The sequence below is a fragment of the Rhamphochromis sp. 'chilingali' genome (assembly GCF_963969265.1).
Source record: "Rhamphochromis sp. 'chilingali' genome assembly, chromosome: 2".
NCBI classification, from domain to species: Eukaryota; Metazoa; Chordata; class Actinopteri; order Cichliformes; family Cichlidae; genus Rhamphochromis; species Rhamphochromis sp. 'chilingali'.
In genome coordinates, this window is record NC_137930.1 from 53,166,310 (window position 1) to 53,182,266 (window position 15,957).

Below are 15,957 nucleotides of genomic sequence, written 5' to 3' on the forward strand. Positions count from 1 at the left end.
TCTGCGTGTGTGTTCTTAGTGTCTCTACTGAAGGACCTGAAGCACGGCAACATCGTGACGCTGCACGACATCGTCCACACAGACAAGTCGCTCACACTGGTGTTTGAATACCTGGTGAGACCAGCAAAACCTCTGCAGCCTCCCTCCTGCATGACTCACGATGTTCTCTGCAGGGATGCTTAGATTAAAATATTTGACGTTATTATTATTCATGACTCTGTGCGGAGTATGAAGGCTTACCAACTGTTGCAGTTTGTGTGCCTGTAGCGTCCCCGCTCTAACGCCCTTCCTCTCTTCTAGGACAAAGACCTTAAGCAGTACATGGATGACTGTGGGAACATCCTGAGCATGCAGAATGTCAAGGTGAGACTCCGCAGGCTGCCTGCTGGCCTGAGCACCTTCATCACCTGTCAAGAGTTTGTAGCTGCTGGTGTGGGTGCAAGAAGCATTGTCAGTGTGCCCCCTGGTGGAGAAGTGTAGACCCAAGGGGATAAGTAAAATGGGCTGCTGCAACCTTCTTTAAACATCCCTGTTTTTAGAGTATTTAATTAAAGAATTTCATTCATGATTGTGCATCTGCAATATATTACTTTGCTGAACACCACTGTTTTTTTTAACTCTTTATTTTAGAGTTTTTAGTTCATGGACAGAAAAAAAAACAACCCCAACTAAGCATACATATATATTTGGGTCCATATAATTTTACTTGATGTATTATGAAGTCTCGCACTTTTAAGTAAAGCGAGCTTAGGCTAAAGGTCACCTGTTCCATCGCATAGATAATACTGATGGTGCGGATCCATCGTTTGAGGCCTGGTGATTCTGGTTTTTGTGAATTTTTTTCTAATTGTTTTCTTCCTGGCTAACAGTAATTTCAGTTACCAGTCGCTTTTTTTTGTTAACCACATCCTCATTAAGTAGACAGAAATACAAGACCTCAGTACTGTTGGTGATCTCGTATCAGCGCGTCGTATTTTGGCACATGACCAAAATGTGTGTGAGTGATTAGCCTCCAACTTCCCACACGCAGCAAGGCTCAATCACCACTATTTTATAATAACTTTATCAACACGATCATATGTACTGATCGAGAAAATCTCTTCCTTTAGATTTTCCTCTTCCAGATCCTGCGAGGCTTGGCCTACTGTCACAGGCGGAAAGTTCTCCACAGAGACCTGAAGCCCCAAAATCTGCTCATCAATGACAGAGGAGAACTAAAACTGGCTGACTTTGGTAAAAAATCAGTACATTACATTAAAATGTTTCTACAGAGCAAATTTTTTTTTTTTGGAGTATTCTAAATAGCTTCCTTTGTATGAATTTCATGACATTTTTCCAATATGTCCATATTTCTGCTCCACAGGCCTGGCGAGGGCGAAGTCTGTGCCCACTAAAACGTACTCTAACGAGGTAGTAACTCTTTGGTATCGGCCCCCTGACGTGCTGCTCGGCTCCTCCGAGTACTCCACACAGATCGACATGTGGTGAGTGGGCCTCGCTCGACGGGGGGGATTGCAACTATTAGGAAACGCTAACGATGCTCGTGGTTACTCTCTTATTTCCGTATGGCTGCACAGCGACGGCGCAGGCCGATGCGATCCTCTCAGATTGGTTTTCTGTCGTGAAATTGCCACTTCAGTGATTTGTGGAACGGGCACAGGTGTCTGGAGCTCATTTCGTTTAGTTTGCGCCCTTATTAGCGCGCGGGTGTAAAGAGACTTTGCTGCTGATGGACACAGCCTCGCTGTTAAGACAATGCAGCTGTAAATGGTTTCTCCGATCTCCAATTGAGAGAAACATCAGGGTTGGTTTAGAGATGGAACACCTGTTGAGTCAGGCTGCTGTTTAAGCTTCAGTCAGACGCATCTTTGTGACCTTTCCCACCTGTTTGTGTCATTCTGTCAGGGGTGTGGGCTGTATATTCTATGAGATGGCTGCAGGCAGGCCGCTGTTCCCAGGCTCCACAGTGGAGGATGAGCTGCACCTCATCTTCAGGCTGCTAGGTGAGTGCTGCCCTCTGCTGACAGAGGAGCGTTCAGACTTTTAACCAGAGCCTTTAATCGCATTAACCCTGGCATGTAGCCCCGTCCCCCCTCCGCGGCGCCATGAAAAAGCCCCATCCAGCTGACGCGGGCTCTAACAAGGTCTATTAAATGTCCCTCCACAGGCACTCCTACAGAAGACAGCTGGCCTGGAATATCCTCCATTGATGAGTTCAAGTCCTACAAGTTCCACAAGTACAAGGCACAGTCCCTCATTAATCATGCCCCCAGGTAAGCCTGATACTTTTTTCTCTCATTTTATCTTAATAACTTTACTTCTACACCAGATGCAACATGTCCCAGCTTAGGCTGTGTTGCTGCTGGTTGTTTCAGGTATTTATGGAGCAGTTATATAAACCTTACCGTTACCCCTCCATTCACCTCTCTTGCCTGGTTGTCTGATGACTGGAGGTGGAAAAGTGTTTCTTGTGACACAAATATAAGAGGAGAGCTTGTAAGCAGAGCTGTTTTAGCTTTTAGTTAGACATGAGTGTTGGAGGTTTGTGTAGTTAGGAGCGTGTGCTCTTTATCATTTCCTGTAAGGAAATCCTGTGGAATAGTTGACTCTGTTTGACTTCCTTAACACTCGCCTCTATCCATGAGTCAGCCCACCTTTACTGACCCCCCCCCCCCCCCCATCCCTCCTGTTCTTTTTTCCACCTCCAAACTCTTGTCCCACCCCTCCCCCACACCTACAGGTTGGACAATGATGGAATCGACCTGCTGATGTCATTCCTAAAGGTAAGTCTCGCCATATCTGCCAGGAATTAAAGAGACGCTAAAAACATGTGACACATTTTGCAGCTATGTCAGGACTGTGTATTTGGAAAGAAGCGCACGAAGGCGTGCCAACACATTCGCATGCGACCGCAGGCTGCTGAGCCAGTTCTTTTGTTGTTCTTTAATGGCTGAAACTTTTGTTGCCCTAAATTTCAGTATGAATCGAAGAAGAGGATCTCTGCTGATGAAGCAATGAGGCAGCCATACTTCAGGAGCCTGGGGCCACGTGTGCACACGCTGCCAGAGAGTGAGTAATGAAACGGTGATACAGTAATGCAGACTTGGCACCATCCGCTCAGTACAACTTGAAGGGTATTGCAGTGTACAGAGAGGATCACTTACAGCCTTGTAACAGAAACACTGTCTTCTTCTTCTGTTGCACTGACTGACTGTGTCTTTGGCAGCCGTATCCATATTCACACTGAAGGAGGTGCAGCTGCAGAGAGATCCCGGCTATCGGAACTCATCATACCCCGAATCAGGTGAGGAATAAAGAATCGAGAAGAGGGGAAGTGGGAAGCACAGAAACCGAGTGAGCGAAAAGAGACAAGTGCAAGCGTAGGTTTTTGTAGTACGGCCCACTCAATTGGCCAAATAGACACAGCTCATGGAGGAAGCTGAGATACTTTAACATAATTGCCACAATCTGCATAAACTCATTATGAGGATTAACTATATTAAACCGCCATAGTGCCACATGTATAATTAAACATGTGCTCGTAAATTTTGTTACATTCTACTTCCTGAAATTTCATGCTGTCCTTCAAAGACTGATGCTCACATGTAAATTAAAAAAACCAAACCACTGTATTTGTAAAATTTGTACACTGTAAACAACTAGTGCAAAGATCTATGAAGGATCATGAAATGTGAACACATACAGGCTAACAAAGGCTCAAGTTGTAGCCCACATTACACTTCCTGTTTATGACCGCAGAGCACCTGGAACCTGGCGATTTATACAACCAAAGCAGGGATGTCACGATAACGGTGATATTTAAAAATGAAATGTGTATACCATTGTTTATTCCTTCGTGGGCAAACCCACCGAACAGGTTAAATAGCAGTCACTGTGATAAGTAAGTTACTTTTTAACCTTGTTATTTGGATTGATTTACTCCAATTTGCTTATCAAATGGCCCGGAATAGTTGGAAAATGCAGATTTCTGTCATTTAAAATAGCTGAATCGATATTTAAAGACTTTATTTTTCTGTTTCCCATCAGGCAATGGAAAAAGCAGAAGACAAAGCATGCTGTTTTAAAATCTCTGGACTGGATACAGTTATTTGGGAACGATATACTGGCTGTACAGTCTTGCCGCTGGATCAGAACGCGGAGATGAGAGTTGGCGTGGAATGTCGTAGTCACCTTCAGTCCCCCTCCAGAATTTTTTTTTTTTTTTTTTGGCGAGGTGGGGGGGCTTTCCACGGTCTGACCCCGTCCCAAGTTTAGTCTGAAACTGGCTCCAGAGAGACATTTGTACACTGTACATCTATATTTATTGACAAGTGAATTTGCTGCTAAATCCAACTACTGTCTAGAATTCTAACAGGCTCAGTCACTTTAATGAGAACATGCAATGTGTATAGATTTTTTTGAAGTGGGTGATATATTTTTTTTGTCTTTTTTTTTTTTTTTATTGGTCGTCGTTTCCATTTTCATACATTAAAACTCCACCTCGAAGCTCCTGGACGACGTGTGGGTGTGTGAGGCACACAGACGGAGGGAGGTTTCTGTAGCAGCTCAAAGGGGTTTCATATTCTTGTCTCTGTTGCCATGGTGCTGTACTCAGCTGCACAAATCACATGTGACCATTTACTCTGAAGGTTTTTCCGAGGCCAGCTTTGATATAATAACTAATCATTTTATCCCAGCCGGAGATTAATGTGAAATTTCTTTTTTGTTGTTGTTGTTGTTGACATTATTATGTTTTTGCACACAAAACTTGGTAGATCTGTGCATTTAAAACAAACAACTTGCTGGCATATCATTCCAGGGATGCTCCGGTCTCTGACGTGACCAATGAACAAATGCAGTAGAGAGAGGAGGGAAAGAGCAACACAGATTGTCAACTAGGGCATTACAGGAATAGTTACACCTACGAAATACACTGATCACCCTCCTGTCCTCGTTCTTTCTCCACTCTTACAAAGAGGAGCTGCAAAAATGAGCTCCCACTGTTGGAATCTGCAGTGCCCTGTTTGTGTATTGTCCATGGTTTACCTGTCTGCCATTCCCATCTCCCTCATCTGTAAAAGTAGATCTTTTTTTTTTCCTCCTCTGTCATTGTGGTGCATGCCTGCTCTTTTCTATGAGGAAGCACACAACAGCCACCGAACCCCTAATTCAGGAAGCGTTAGCTATAGTCCTGCCCTTATTTAACAGTGTTACAAGACATGTTTTGTATGATATTCTTTATTTGTGAATAATTTTTGTTGGTGTGGGATTTCATTGCAGATGCCCTCCCATATTTCAGTTTTTTTTCCAGAGTAAAGAAAAATTAAATCTAAAGGTTTAAAACCAAAAGTGTTTGTTTTTGTTTGTTTCAGCTGCTCTACAAAGTTTCAACTCTGTTTAAGCATTCAATGCTTTGTTTATTGAAAATGACATTCTTCACAATACAAAAAAAAAATATACAGAATACATATTGTATTACCAAGTCCAGTATAAAAAAACCCAAAAAAAAACAAGAACGTAAGTGTTACAAGGTTTTCATTCATTTGAAATCTCGTCTTCATTAAAAGATTTTGAAATAAAGTGAAAACAAAAACAGGACAACAAGGCACAGCCGGTACTATCTGAGAAGCATAGTGCATACGTTACATACAATACCACGTTAAGTGAAACGATCAGTTTCACATTGTTAACAAGTAGACTTGTTTCTTTTTTTATTTTCTTTTTTCTAAAGATTAAAAGAACCAGGCTCTGCGCAGGCTGAGCGGCTGGTTAGCCTTTCGCAGCTGCGCTTCTGTCCGTCGCGGACAGGCTAGTGTAGAAACGTGCTGTTCTTTATCATAAAGAGGCCAGATGTCTCTGAGACATCGTGGCGTATGGCTTTTACCAAGTGCTTTCAACCACTCAGAATCTGAAGCAAGTCAAGTGCAAAAAAAAAGAGAAAAAAAAAAGGTGAGGTCACATAACTGTCTCTGCTTTTCTGAGACAAAATCTGACATCATGAATAAGAGATCGCTGCTGTTGCTGCTGCTGATTATTATGATGAGAAACTTTCAACAAGAGAACGATGAATTTGCGGCATTTTCCACAGATCCTGGATCAGGATTTGTGAGTGGTGGGAGACAGGAGCAGGGAGGAGGGTGTTCCTTCCAGGTTTGGCAGGGGGACAGGCATGTGTCCGTTGATTAGGCTGGGGAACTGCAGAGGAAGAGAAAGGGACAGAGTTAGTGGGGAGGGGATGGAGTCTCTATGAAAACCGCTTTCCGGTAAGGAACTGTTGCATTGTCGCTGCTCTGGTTTCCTGTTTTGTTTTTTGTTTTTTTAATTCATTGTGCCGCTTCCTTCTTGTCTCTCTCCCCTCCAACTCTACAACAGAAGTCGTCTTATTTACGCACAATGAATCCGGTATAATGTGTGTGTGTGTGTGTTTCATAAATGAGGAGCAGCTCTCAAACCAGTCCACCCTGTTCAGACTGGCTCCCCTGGGCTCAAACAGGAAGTATTCACAGGATTTCCTCTCCCTCTCACAAGCTCTGAAACAGGACACCTCTGCAGGACCTGCTTACTGAGTCTCAACTAGTTTCACAACCCTCTGTGACTGCTGCTTTGCAAATAACACTCACACACACACAAAAAAAGTTTTCTTGCTTCCTGTTAGGTAAATACTTGCATAACATTTGGGCAGCATTAGAAATCATTTAATAAAAAGTTTGGTTCACCTAGCTCACATAATCGCCCTCTCTAAAAGCTTTTCCTGCCCTGGTCTTCTGCTCTCTTTTCTTTTATCAACCACTGGAAACAATGAGGCTTTTGCAGAAGCACTAATTTGGCCCCAGCAGCCTCTCCAACTTCCTCCTCTGCTTAAAGCGCTACCAGTAAATAATCCTTTGAGTACACCCTCTATTCTCATCTCCTGCTATTTTTGTCCCTCTGTCTTCCGCTACACCTGTATGTGTTTCTTACCTGAAAGAGGGAGCTGTGGCCCTGCAGCCGGGCGGGGCTGAGCGGAGCGACTGGGCTCAGGCTGCTCCAGAAGTGGATGCCTGACAACAGCGGACTGTGAGCCAGCAGCAAACCCGAGGGAGTCTGACGGGTGGGGGGAAAAACACACAGGGAGGGAGGCTTTATATAAATGAGAGAAACTAGTGGGGACAAAATTAAAAACAAAACTCACAACCAGCGGATTGAGAATGTTGCTCTGAGGGTTTTGCTAATGCACAACATGCTGAAAATGGTGAACGGACATGTATCAGCGTTTGGAAAAACAAACTGACGAAGCAGGAAGGAAGTCTGTGGTTTCTACTCCCGAATACAGGGGTGATGTGAGGAGGGGGGGCAGTGGTCGTCAAGCACTTGGAACTAGAGAGAAAACATATGAAATCAATTTCTCCCTCCCTCCCTCCTTCCGTCTCCCCTAGTCTTCTCCCCCCCTCCTCCCCTACTTTCCCCTGTGTCACCTCAGAGAAGTGAGCCAGTGTTGCGAGGGGACCCAGCCCTGCTGCTCGAGTATTAACGGAATTATTGGAGCATATGGCATCGCTTAGGGCCTCTTCCCCTCCTCTCGCAGGTTGGACTCACCGAAGATTTGCGTAAATCGCTCGCTCTCCTCTAATCTCATCGTACGCAGCCCTTGTCAGCGGGCGGTGTGAGCGTAGCTCCGAAGTCTTCCTCGACGCACGGACGAACCCCTCTCTGATGTGGCGCTCGTTTTTTCTCTCTCTTTGTAACAATTCCAGTACAAACACGCGATTAACTAAATTAGATGATGAAACTCAAGTTGGTGCTTGTGCCGGAGCCGTGGGCCGTTTTGATCTTTTGGTATAATCCCAAAATGCTGTAGCTCGATGAATTTGGCTCTAAACTTGTGGCAGAAAATAAAATTTGAAAAAAACAAACAAAAAAAACAATGGCTCCACAGGCAGACGAAAGCAAAACATTACTGCCACACAGAAATGCGGCACTTGGTCTAAACATCACACAAATATTTTAATGATGTTTTAAACTGCGCAAAAACCTTTTTTGAAGGCACGACTAAATATAGAAAGCGCTATAAGGGGCTTTGGGGACGCTGATGTCATACTCTGGTGTTCAATCATCAGCCACAGTACCGCTCAGGGGGGACGGCACTGATGGCATCACGGGCAGAAATATCGTCTTTCTGAGATTGATTATTATCAGACTCTGTATCGTTCAGCTGTGGTCTGGCAGGGAGTGAGATTACTGGGTTTGTGTTAAATCACAAAGAGGGGAAAAAAAGGAGCGACTGAGTGCTCGTGAGAAGGGAAAGTTGTAGCAAGATGAAGAGTGCAATCCTAGGTGTGAGTGAAGTGTTAGATCTTAAATTAGGGATCAAATCGTATTTAATCCAATGTGATGGCAAAATGCAGGAAAGCACCTTGACACTCAATGAATGAGTCACTAGTCCTCAAAGTGCTCACATAATCACAGTTGAGACTCAACATATGACTCATGTCTAGAAATGAGGGAGGAACTAGTGTCATTGTAGCATCTGTAGAGTTCTGCTGCTCAGCTCACCTGTGCAGTGAAGAAGGCCGGAGTGAGTGACCCAGACGGCAGCGCCGGGCTGTTGAGTGCGATGGAGCCGATGTCGCTCCCTGCCAGCAGCAGGGGCGGTGCTGAAATCTCCAGAGCTTTAGGCTTTTTGCTTTTTGGGGGGAGTCCATCTCCGTGGTTAGCGCTACTGTTAAGAGAACTGCTTCTGCCACCGCCGCTGCTGCTCCTCTTTTCAGGAGGCTGCAGGGCTCGCCCTCTGTGCCCGGAGGACAGATTGAGGGGTTGAGCGCTTTGGTCAGAGTCCTCCTGCTCCTCCTCCTCAGCAGCGGGGCTCCGGCCGCGCTGAGTGTGAGGAGAGGACGGGGAGGGGGAATGAGAGGCGAGTTTAGATGGCCCCGGTGAGACATAGGACTCGGGCTTGGCTGAGGGAGGAGAGCTCCTCTCGTTGGCGTTGGTGCCGAAGCGGATGACGGAGCGCTGCTCCTCCTGACGCTCCTGCAGGGCACGGAGGAGTTCGGGCTGCTTCTGCAGGGAGCTGATGCTGAATGACGAGTAGAGACCCGAGTGGAGGTAGTCATTCCGACACTGCTGTGCCCCCAAGGCTGCCAGGGTCCTCCTCTGGGCCTCCTCCTCAGCTTCCTCCTCCTCCTCCTCCACTTCCAGCTCCTGGGCCTCTTGTTCTTGAAGGGGAAGCCTTCCCGAAGCCAGGCCCATCTCCACCGCCTGCGGGTCCATCTTAAGGATCTCAGGGAAGGACACAAACTTATAAACAAACTTCTGGCCAATCACCTTCTTGATGATGTTCTGCAAAACATGCAAACACAATTCACCGCGATAAGATCATTATGAAAAACAAACCAGGTACACACATAGAATATCAGAGGAGTATTTGGGGCCACACTAAAGTAGTGCTTTGTTACATCACAGTCAGATCTGCGTGTGCGCTTTACAAGAAAGAGGAAGCAGAAGTGTCTATCAGGGGATTTTGTGAGTCTAAAGGGAAGAACAGAGAATGTGTCGTGGCGTCACACTCCTCTCCCGGCTAACCTATCACAGCAGCTGCGGTCACACGATTAGCTGTGCTATTATGGAGAGGCAACTAGAATCACTTTAATTAACCTTGTCGTAGTAGTAGCGCAGGGCTCTGCTCAGCTTGTCGTAGTTCATGTTGGTCTTGTTCTTGCGCAGCCCCCACAGCTTGGCCACTTCCTCCGACTTGAGGAGCTTGAACTCGCCGTCTGTGGACGTCCAGCATATCAAGTGCTTGTGACTCTGATCGAGCAGCAGCTGCAGCAAGAACTGCCACAGAGTGATGGCACTGTCCATTCCTGCAGCGAGACGCACAAATGATTAGGTCAGCGTGTGGAGAGTAGCACCAAACATGCTAACAGATGCGAGCCGTTACTGAAAAAGCACCCAAATTACTGGCGTGTGTAACACCTGCCTGGTGCCACAGTGACAGAATAAGCACACAAATTAAACCTTTGGAGGGGAACAAGGCAAGTCCCTCTTTACACTTTACTTTAGGTCCATTTATAACTTGTTTATAACAAAACAACCCAACATTTCATCTAAATATAATCCCTTTATCCCCCCCGCCCCTTCTCAGTTCTGCCTTGCCACTGTGTTTTATTGCACACAGACTAAATTAAGTTACTGGCTAAAGAGGGGCCGATCTGTTTGAGCTCCAACATGTGGTGCAAGAAAGAGCAGACCGCCAATGAATAGAACAGTGTGTGTCAAGAGTGTAGTGTAATGTAACAGCAGCAGGAGCCACAGGAGAGAAAAAAATAAGGGAGGGGGGGGCTAACAACAGCTCAAGCCAGAAATATGCTGCGGTTCAACCTGGCCCTCTCTCCAGAGGAAGTACGACGGGCCCGGGGTGGGTTATTCCTTTAATAGAGGAATGTGCAGCCTCAGAGCTCCTGTCTGCCTGCCTGCTAGGAGCTCATATGCTAGTAACGGCAGTGGGGGTTTCTGTCCCCACAGCTCTGACGAGAGCGGAGCTCGAATGACTGCTTGATTTCAAAATACAAAAATTAAATCACATGACTACTAAGAAACTGACAATAAAGCAGATGATGTGTTAAGTCATAGTTCAAGTAACAAAGGCCAGAATTTTACTGTAAGGTGATGCGCTGCTATTCTCGGTAGTTGTGTCACTCTGAATAGTGCGTTTATCTGATAACATGGTGAGACATCACCTTAGGAGAAACTGGTGGCCATTTTTATTTATTTTTTTATTTTTATGTGATTGATGACGAATGATTTTCAGTACGTTAGTTTTAATCCCAAAATTTCAAAGAATGAGATTAGCTTCCGTTAAAAAAAAACCTCTGAGACGAAAGTGTTGTTGGTTCTTTGTGATGTCATGAAGGTCTAACTATTAAAACAGAACTTTCACCCAACTCAAGTTCAAATCTTTTGTTTGTGCGGAAAAGCCAAGAAAGAAGAAGAAAGTTAAAAAAAAAACACAAGGAGGTTAAATGGCTTGTTTTAGGTGGAGAATGAACAGAGGAGTCCAGTATGCAACAAATAACTGTGAATGATGTAAAGCTTCTTTTTTGGAGATGATTACAGCAGACCTTTGACATAATACAGTCTGAATACTGATGGAAAGGACTGTGCTCTCATTTCATTATCGTGTCTTCCTCCCATCACCCCCCGACCGGTCACGGGAGATGGCTGTCCTTACCTGAGCCTGGTTGTGCCGGAGGTTTGTTCCTGCTAAAAGGGAGTTTTTCCTCCCCACTGTCGCCAAGCGCTTGTTCAAATGGGGTGGTTTGTTTGTTGGGGGTTTCGCTCTGTACTTTACAATATAAAGCATCTTAAGATGACTGCTGTTGTGATTTGGTGCTATATGAATGAAATTGAAATGACAAGCCACTAAAGAAAACTGAGATTATGGAGAAGATTTTCAACCGCTGCTTATCTTTGTCCAGAAAGGACGGGCAGAGAGAGAGGGCTGAACTAATTTCCGACACAAGCCATCCCCTGAGTTTTCTATCTGCCATGTGAAACTACAAACCTGTCAAAGTCAGGACTTCCTCCTATTCTACTTCCAAGGACAAATGGCGAGGAGAGGGGATCCCACAGCAGGGGAGTGCTTCCCTGATCCTGCCACACTTCCCAAAAAATTCCCAGAGGGATAAGGGTCAAAAGAGCACGTCATTGTCCCCTTTTTCACAGCTCCACCCGTTAACCCACTCTACACCCAGCCTTCAATTCGACTTTAGAAAGTAAAGCTTTCCGCTTGCAGCAAGGGGCCACTGAGCAGGCAGATCTGCAATTTAGGACAGTGTGACTTTGAAAATTCCGCTTTGCGAGATGCTCTAAGCATGCTGCTGCTGCAGCAGGTCAGACCTCAGTAGTAGCTTCATAGAGTATAACCTATTAAATATAGTACAACTAACCCACTACAGGAAAAAACAACAGAGAGTTAAACCTAGCAAAACAGAAATTAAAAAGCCCACATCTCAGCTCTGCAGCGAGGCAACAAGTCACTGTGAGAACCGCAAATGAAATAGTGCTAGGAGTCTTTCTAAGAATATCTGGGGGATATTGTGGTGGTTTTGGTCGGGGCACGACGAGCCCTGTTGCGGGATGCTCGCCCCGAGAAGTCTCGCGTGTGCACAAAGCCATCCAGTGTGTTGGCTGAACGGAAACTCCTAATGAGATTAGATGGTGTATGCAGACATTACTTAGCCATGACTAAATCTGCTCTCTTCCTGTTCACTGGCGGTGGAAAATTCAACAGGGGGACCCGCAAGAAAAAAGCATCTGAAAACAGGTTTTAATGACTCTGAGGCTATTTTTCTGTTGTTGTTTTTTTCCACTGCTTTTTCATTTGCCTCTCCGTTTTCTTTTTCTTTGCTCAGTTGCAAAGTTACACTCACTTTTACGCACGGAGGTCTGAATCACTACACTGCCCCACTGACTCATTTTCAAGATGTTGCTCGCACCGGAAGACGATACATTTCTGTCTGACCCCAAATCTGTGCCATTCTTGTGTAGAAACTTAGAAACCAGCTCGACCTTAAGACTTTAAGCTGAAGCAGAAAACAAAAAACCAAACGTGTTTACAGCCAAGACAATTAACTGAAACGCAATTACGGCCGCTCGCCCGACTCGGCATGCGTTATTTCTCTCTCTCTCACACACAAGCCACCAATCAGGCAACAAAGCGCTGTTCACGGAAAGACGCCCGCTTATTTTTGACCTTACCTGCGATCTCCGGCTCGGTCTGGTCCCTCCGAAAAAGTTTACGGCGACGCTTGTGTGATTCCTTGTTTTTCCATGCTTACTTCTGGTCTACAGGAGTTGTGCTGGACTGAAATAGGATCCTGTGCTTTTTCTTTTTCTGAGCAGGAAGTTGGAGCAGGCAGACACAGAGCCGGCTGACTTCCTCTCCCCTACGATTCCCCAGGCAGTTTGCCGTCTGTGTAAACACACTTTTCCTCCCCTCCTCTTTCTCCACTGCTTGCCCGCTGACGGTCAGCAGTAGGCCTATACTGTGTCGGCACACATGGTGATGCAGAGACTCCTACATCTCGTAAACTGACATCATCGGTCTGCAGACTGTGATGCGTTCAGGCACGCCTCGTTAGCAGGCCAGAAGTCCTCCCCCAATCAATACTGCTGAATATGCCTTGCTGATACACCGCATTATAATTGACTATATTTGCATCTGAATAGGGACACACTTTCTTTTTACATCACATCATTTGGAACTCATACATTTTAGACATATTTCTGGTTATTTGATTTCAGAAACAGATAGAAAAGGCAAAATTGGAACCTGTGCAACAAAAAGGAAATGAAGCAGGAATGCATATGTGTATATTTTGGAAGATGCACGGGACATGAGCCTCCTAATTTTAAGAAGAGACTACTGAGTGACACGCATTATAACACTATTCAGCGAGGCGACAATGTCTCAGACAGTGATGAGTGTTTTATCTTCCGTAATAGGTCTTTTTTTAACTTCTAAAATGTGAATTATGTGTTCACCGGACCTCTTAAGGCAAACACAATTAACCATCCATGACCTCAAACACTCAACCTGGGGCTTAGAAGGAGGCTGGAGTCTATCCCAGCTGTCAGAGGACGAGAGGCACCGCATACACACTCACATCCGCACCTACTGCCAGTTTAGAATGACCAGTTCCTGGAGCACTTCGAGAGCACAAAGAAAAGGCATCCTGCATGTTTGTACTAGGAAACTTTGCGCTTTGAGTCATCTGCAAACCCAATTATCCTCACCACAAATAAATATAGCATTGTGATCTCAGTCAGCATTAGCGTGTCTCTGCTGATGCAGTGCACAATGAGGCGGAGGAGGTCTGACAGTGAGACAGGTTTTCTGTCTAAAAGCCAAGCAAGTTGTGAAACACTGTTTTGGGGGTTTATTTATGTTTGACAAATTTAAATACAGTTAAATATCTTTATCACTGAAATGTACTTGTGATGCTTTTACATTTCACATAGCCTCATATCAGTCTGAACTGCTTAAACTCCTTAGAGTGTGGGAAGGTGTGATTTTGTTAAGGCCTAACATTATCTTAAAATGATGAGGTTGTTTAACCTGAGAGTGGAGTGTCGCATGTCTACTCTGCTGACTGTCCTCGGCCTTTGGCGCACTATGTCTCCAGCCACAGACATAAAACACAATTAGGCAGAATGGTGATGTCCATCTCAACCACTGGATTCAAGATGGTGTAGCAACATGGCAGTTTACAAGCCGTCCATGCTCCTGTGGATTTTTAGTGGATTAATTCTAAGTTTAAGATCCCTTTGTTGGAAGATGCAATTACCCATTAATCATGCAATTACCCACTAATCAGTGTATATCTACAACTACAATATTCTTTTTCCTATTAAATAAAAAAAAAAAAAGACTGTCCTTTGTACCTTTAAACCAAACTGCACTGATTAAATCTGACTGTGCAATAAATGTTTGTTGGTAATAATGTTTTCCTAAAAGCCTGGATGGTTGTTTATTTGTGTTTGCTTTGTGATGAAAGACAGAAAAAAAATCTGACTGATGTACTGATGTGGCTCCTGTAATCATTTTTAAGTACTTTTACAGGGCTCCTGAGGTTTATCATTGCATGTAGTTGATCCTTGCAAACTTATAGCAACTTTCGGAGCTACTGGATATTGATGGTGTTGCATCAGTTTGAAATTAAATACATTAAGTTAAAATGATTTTGACCTCTCGACATATTGAGCTGCTGCCACTTGAAGCTTGGCCTTGTAGATAAGTGGCCTTTTTGACTCCCATAGAAAAAAGGAGAAATAATTGTTGGTCTAATAACTGTTGAAAAAGTAAAGCAGAGGTTACAGCCTGCATTAGAGTGTCCGTTTTTGCAAGAACTGAATCCAATTACATTAAATTGTGAGGTTTTGTTGTAATGTGAAAGAACTTGTGAAGATATAGCTGGCATTTTATTCAGTAGCTGATTAGCTGTCTGGCTGCTATGGCACTGAACACCTCTTTTAATATCTAACAAGTGAAGGCAGCAGGGTACAAAGGTTCTGCTTTAATTCCTTTAATCTGTGACTGCGCTCTAAGAACTGAGCATGTCATAAAATGAAGCAGCTAAAAACTTGATCTCAGTGTTAAACCATCACTGATTGCACTATTACACTTTAAGTTTTAAAAAAAAGTCTACCTCTCCACTATGGGGCGCCGTTTGTAAAGTGAAACATGCTGAAATTAACGGCAACATTTTTCCACATTTAGCTCAAAACCTTACAAAAACATGTTTGTTCGAGTCATTTTTTTTACAACATTTAGTAAAATATTTGTAACTTTTCATATTTAAAACACAATTTTAAATGTTAAATCTAAATGTTAAATCTAAATATTAAATTTAAATCTAAATCCAAATGTTAAATCTAAATGTTAAATGTTAAATCTAAATACTTATATTTAACTCTAAATGGTAAATGTTAAATCTAAGTATTATATTTAAATCTAAATCCAAATGTTAAATCTAAATGTTAAATGTTAAATCTAAATGTTAAATCTAAATATTAAATTTAAATCTAAATCCAAATGTTAAATCTAAATGTTAAATGTTAAATCTAAATGTTAAATCTAAATATTAAATTTAAATCTAAATCCAAATGTTAAATCTAAATGTTAAATGTTAAATCTAAATATTATATTTAACTCTAAATGGTAAATGTTAAATCTAAATATTATATTTAAATCTAAATCTAAATGTTAAATCTAAATATTATATTCTACATGTTAAATTTAAATGTTACAGAGAACTGAATATTTAGCTAACATGCAAATTTAATGTACGGCTCAACGGAAATACAAAAAATAAAAGCTTTACGAAAACCTTCGGTGCAAAAGTGTGCCGGTAGTGGTCAGATTGTATCTGCTCTCCCCTGATGGTCACTTCTCACCGCCATGAGCTGCTTCACTTCTTG

The 15,957-nt window shown here is 43.6% G+C and overlaps 2 protein-coding genes across 3 annotated transcripts in view; one reads left to right on the forward strand and one right to left on the reverse strand.

Moving 5' to 3' along the window:
* The window catches only part of LOC308393038 (cyclin-dependent kinase 17-like), a 36,566-nt gene extending 31,217 nt beyond the window's left edge, over positions 1 to 5,349 (forward strand). For both annotated transcript variants that reach the window (XM_080876469.1, XM_080876470.1), the window contains exons 8-17: positions 20 to 114; positions 301 to 363; positions 1,110 to 1,233; positions 1,364 to 1,484; positions 1,906 to 2,003; positions 2,168 to 2,273; positions 2,741 to 2,783; positions 2,979 to 3,069; positions 3,227 to 3,304; positions 4,048 to 5,349. In XM_080876469.1, the coding sequence (XP_080732595.1) occupies positions 20 to 114; positions 301 to 363; positions 1,110 to 1,233; positions 1,364 to 1,484; positions 1,906 to 2,003; positions 2,168 to 2,273; positions 2,741 to 2,783; positions 2,979 to 3,069; positions 3,227 to 3,304; positions 4,048 to 4,085 (857 nt within the window). In that variant the 3' untranslated portion in view covers positions 4,086 to 5,349. The remainder of the gene's footprint in view (positions 1 to 19; positions 115 to 300; positions 364 to 1,109; positions 1,234 to 1,363; positions 1,485 to 1,905; positions 2,004 to 2,167; positions 2,274 to 2,740; positions 2,784 to 2,978; positions 3,070 to 3,226; positions 3,305 to 4,047) is intronic.
* A 114-nt stretch (positions 5,350 to 5,463) lies between these two features.
* On the reverse strand, positions 5,464 to 13,058 carry LOC308393039 (ETS domain-containing protein Elk-3-like). The gene is made up of 5 exons (XM_080876471.1): positions 12,736 to 13,058; positions 9,631 to 9,839; positions 8,533 to 9,315; positions 6,961 to 7,083; positions 5,464 to 6,195 (listed from the first exon to the last, which is right to left on the reverse strand). The coding sequence occupies exons 2-5, from the start codon at positions 9,835 to 9,837 to the stop codon at positions 6,097 to 6,099; spliced, it is 1,212 nt and encodes a 403-aa protein (XP_080732597.1). The 5' UTR covers positions 9,838 to 9,839; positions 12,736 to 13,058; the 3' UTR covers positions 5,464 to 6,096.
* Positions 13,059 to 15,957: the final 2,899 nt, after the last annotated feature.

What these genes read in the sequence shown, in the direction of transcription:
- LOC308393039 (XM_080876471.1), bottom strand. Translation starts at nt 9,837, where the DNA reads ATGGACAGTGCCATCACTCTGTGGCAGTTCTTGCTGCAGCTGCTGCTC. An exon ending in CGGCCTTCTTCACTGCACAG is followed by an intron (nt 7,084 to 8,532) that starts GTGAGCTGAGCA and finishes CCCACCCGTCAG; the next exon opens with ACTCCCTCGGGTTTGCTGCT. An exon ending in GCCACAGCTCCCTCTTTCAG is followed by an intron (nt 6,196 to 6,960) that starts GTAAGAAACACA and finishes CTTCCTCTGCAG; the next exon opens with TTCCCCAGCCTAATCAACGG.